This window comes from Cyprinodon variegatus, unplaced genomic scaffold (assembly GCF_000732505.1).
Source record: "Cyprinodon variegatus isolate N-32 unplaced genomic scaffold, C_variegatus-1.0 Scaffold1409, whole genome shotgun sequence".
NCBI lineage: Eukaryota > Metazoa > Chordata > Actinopteri > Cyprinodontiformes > Cyprinodontidae > Cyprinodon > Cyprinodon variegatus.
This window is the reverse complement of record NW_015151862.1, coordinates 132,513-136,754: the sequence shown is the minus strand read 5'-3', so window position 1 is coordinate 136,754 and position 4,242 is coordinate 132,513. Positions and strand designations below refer to the sequence as shown.

The window sequence follows — 4,242 nt, the reverse complement described above, 5'->3', positions numbered from 1 at the left end:
AACTTTTTTTTTTTCAGTGGCCCCGCTACACACCGCTTCTGGAAAGAGTTGAAAGATTAGTTTTCTTTAAAATTGAATGATGTCCCCCCTTTTGCACTAAATGATGTCATTTTTTATATGGACCATCTTCCCCAGCCTGTTTCTGATACTATTAATATCCTCCTGCTGTTGGGTAAATATCAGATCCACTGTGAAAAATGGAGAAATTCTAAACCTACTTTTCATTGGTTTATTAATGACTTTAAAACCTATTTTTCTTCTCTTAAAAAGATTTTTTTTTAAATGACAAATATGCCAAAAAATTTAGACTTGATTTCTCCAAACATCTGCTATTTTAAGTGCATTCACCTTTTTGTTTTTATTATTTCTATGGTTCTGTGTTTGATTTAAATGTTTGCTGAGATAAATCCTGTTAGTTGTTTTTCTTTTATTGTAATTGATCTTTATCTGTTCATGTTCACCTTTGCCATCCTCTCTGAGAGTATTTTTTTCATGTAAATGTTTTTGACTCAATAAAAAAAATAAATTCTGTCCTGTGTTTCTTGTTCGTTATGCTTAAATGTAAAAATATCTTCTTTGAATATAAACCCTTTAAAAGATAGACGTAATGATCTTTTTCTTGTTTTTATTTTTGTATATGTTTGAGCCGTTCCATAAACGGGGCCCCAGGTCTAGCTCTTGCATTTAATAATTATTTCTAACTTGTATTTTCTCCTGAGAGCAACATTTCTTTTCAGACTTAGTCTGACATATTTATTGATTCATTTGAGCATAAAATAATTTTCACACAGTCACAGTAAGAAACATTACACTGCCACCTCTACATTTGAAAAATAAACATAACTTTCCTTTATCACGATAAGTTAAAAGATTAGTTTGGATTTTTCAAAATAGATTCAACTATATTATTTATTAAAAATGTTTTGTTTTTGCCTGAGTATCTTAAAGATAAGCTGGAGTGGAAGAAGCTTAATAGCAATTACTAAGAAATTAGATATGTTTGTTTTCATATAGGATGCATTTTTTTTTTTAATAAATCTTTATTTTTGCAGGTAATGTCTTTGTTAAAATACTTCATTTTCAAATGAGATCTGTATTAATAAACCAAAAAGAATAAAATTTTACAAACAAAGCAGCATTTAAAGTGTTTAAAAACATTTGACTCAATTAGTTAAGCTACAAAATGTGACTTAAATAAAGAACAAGTTGCATAAGAATATTCCCCCTTTTCCCAATAGAAATAATTTCAGATCATATAGAATATTTAGCTTATTTAGTAAAGCTGCTGTTACATTAAGAGTTTATAGTTTCACATTGTTATGTTTGGCACCATTTTGTTCAACTTTCCAAATGCATTAATTTCACAATCAGGAGTTTTAAAGTTTTAAACATATTCTAAAACGTTAAAAACAAACAAAGCTCCCGTGTTTGAACTCCTGCAATTTGAAAAAGATTAAGGAATAAATTAAATTAGAGAAAGTTACCATAAGCATAGTTGAAATATTAAACAAGGCCAATCTGTGGAATAAAAACACATAAAAGCAACCAGAAAGCAACGGTCCCTCTCAAACAGCATCTTTCCATTATTAAACATCTTGGTCAGCGTAACGTGTTGCGTCACAGACTCGGTGCAGATTTCTAAAATACATGGATGTGACTCATCGGGCTGTGAGGAGCATCCCTATGATCTATAGATCTGCTCCATATCAGGACTTCCTGAGGAGCTCCTCCTCAGCCGGAGCAAAGAGCAGAACACGCCGGCTAGCAGTGAAGGACGCCTCCGCCGATCAGCACCGGTTCCCCTGCAGCTCATGGACGGCTTTGATAACCTCAGCGCTTCGGAGAAGGCGGAAGCCTCGGAGCTCCAGAAGATGATCGCGATAGAGCAGCAGAAGGCCCAGTTCCAGGCTCAGGTTGGTGGACATGCAGAGGGCCGCGCTGCCCTCTGGGGATAAACCGCTGATTAATGACGGCTTAATGCGGCATCTTCAAGCGTTTCCACTCATTGACAAACCCTGTTAATAATGCTTTGATACTGTGTCATAGAATACTGACCCCTGCTGGACATTTAAAGACACTACAGGCAGCTGATGGGACAGAAGAAACTGAATGGATCAGTTAGTACCAGGGGCGGAGCTAGGAAATTTGGGGCCCTAGGCAAAGACAGGAGGGTGGGCTCTGAATGGAGAAGACAACACATAAAACAGACTCATTATAGAGATAGAGAAATGAGAAAAGAGACATACTTAATATAAAGGTTCTGATACATTTTAGCCAAAGGATTTTTATTCAAAAAATAATTAATCTCCACCAATAAAGAATAATTGTATTAACCTTACATATAAACAGGGTTTAATGGGGCCCCCAAGAACTTGGTGCCCTAGGCACCTGCCTAGTGTTGCCTAATGGTAAATCCCCCTCTTCTTTGCACAATCATATCATTTAAGTTATTAGGTTATATTGTATTATTTCATATCTATGTTTAAATTGAAAATATCTTTGATATTTTTAGATGCAGCCAATAAATAATGGAAACATTTATCATAAGGTGAACATTTAGGGGAAAATGTGAATGAGGATGCTGCAGGACGAGGATTTTAAATCATATTTTTTAAACAATAAGTACATTAAAAACAGTAAATAAACTAAGAGTCAATTTGAAATTAACTTTAATTCAGATGAGTTGAGTGATAACAGAGAGGAAAAGGATGACAAGGAGAAAATAAAAAACCTTCCCGTTCCTTTTAGGCTCCAACATTCTTGATCATTTCAATGACAAACCGCAAAAGATGAGAACATTTTTTCTAGCAGATGCATCATGTTGACAGATACGTATTTAAACCCTGTTTAGTGAGTCGGTCAGTTAGAAACCACTCATGTATCGGTCACATGACTTTCTGGAAACGACGCAGCGATTCACTCTATGGGCTCCATGGATGCACCAACGCTTCGCTGTAGCTGGACTCATCACTAGTACTAGATGAGCTTAAATGTCTGTTCGTCACTAAGACCTTGTGGGTGTGCCGATCTCTTCCAGGTGCATAACTTCACCGACGTTTGCTGGGATAAGTGCGTGGACAGCCCGGGCTCCAAGCTGGACTACCGGACAGAGACATGTCTGCAGAACTGTGTGGAGAGGTTCATCGACACCACCCTGAGCATCACCAACCGCTTCACACAGATGGTGCAGAAGGGCACCCACTGACCGTGGACCAGAGGAGGCAGTGGGAGCCTCCGGCTGCTGCAGGAGGCCTGGGATGAAGCCTCCTGTTTCTGGGATGAAGAACCACCGTCTGTGTTCTGATGGGAGATTTCTGCAGCCTGAAAAAGGCTCTGAAACCAGAGCTACTAAAACATATTAAAGTCTTTAAATATTGTGTATTTTTTTCCTTTCCAAGGTGAGAGAGGGAGATATAAAGTAAATATCAGGAAAACGTAGCAGTTTATTTGACAGTTGACTCTGACTGCAGCAGCAGAAACGGACACCTTTCAGTCATCCAGGAAACCCTAAACATCGAATTATTTCCTTCTATATTTATATACAAATGTAGACAGAAATAATTGCTAATTTTTAAATAAATGTATTGTAAATCAAAATTCAATCATTTAATGGTTTTAATATTCAAATCTTGTGTTGGATAAATAAAATTTGCATCTGCTTATTTCATTGTATTTTCATTTTATGGGTAAACTGAAGACCAAAGCTGTTCCGCCATGGCGTCTAAAAACAACTCCACTAATAATCCTTACCGTTTGGAACATAGATATAAATCACATAAATCTGTTTCACCAGCTGCCATTTTTTTTTTTTTTTACGGTTTTATTTAGGTCTTCAACTAACGATTATTTTGCTAATTGATTAATCTGTTGATTCTTTTATCGATTAATAATCAGAAAGCCAAAGATTCCTTAAAGAATATTTTTTACGAAATTTAACCAGGTGAAACTAAAAGTTCTGGATAGAGCAGATTTATAGACAGAAAAGTTTTTTGTTTTTTTTTAATCTTACATGCAAATTTTTTTTTTTTTACAATTTTGCTATAATTCCTGCTCTAAGTGGATCGCTCTGTCAGCTAAAATCAAGTCTCTATACTCCAGTTAGCGATTAAGTGATAACTAAATGATTTGAGGATTATTTAAAGAATTGATTAATCTGTTTGTTTCAGCCTTAGTTTTTATTTAATCTGTTGCATTGCCGTGGTTCTATTAGTAAAGATCATCAGGTACAGGATCCCTTAAAGG

General features: G+C 35.7%; 1 protein-coding gene across 1 annotated transcript; it reads left to right on the top strand.

The window, feature by feature from the left end:
* The first annotated feature begins 1,692 nt into the window (after positions 1-1,692).
* Positions 1,693-3,662, top strand: timm8b (translocase of inner mitochondrial membrane 8 homolog B (yeast)). Its single transcript, XM_015402916.1, has 2 exons — positions 1,693-1,913; positions 3,038-3,662. Exons 1-2 carry the CDS (start codon positions 1,812-1,814, stop codon positions 3,203-3,205), a joined length of 270 nt encoding a protein of 89 aa, XP_015258402.1. The 5' UTR covers positions 1,693-1,811; the 3' UTR covers positions 3,206-3,662.
* The last annotated feature ends 580 nt before the right edge of the window (positions 3,663-4,242 follow it).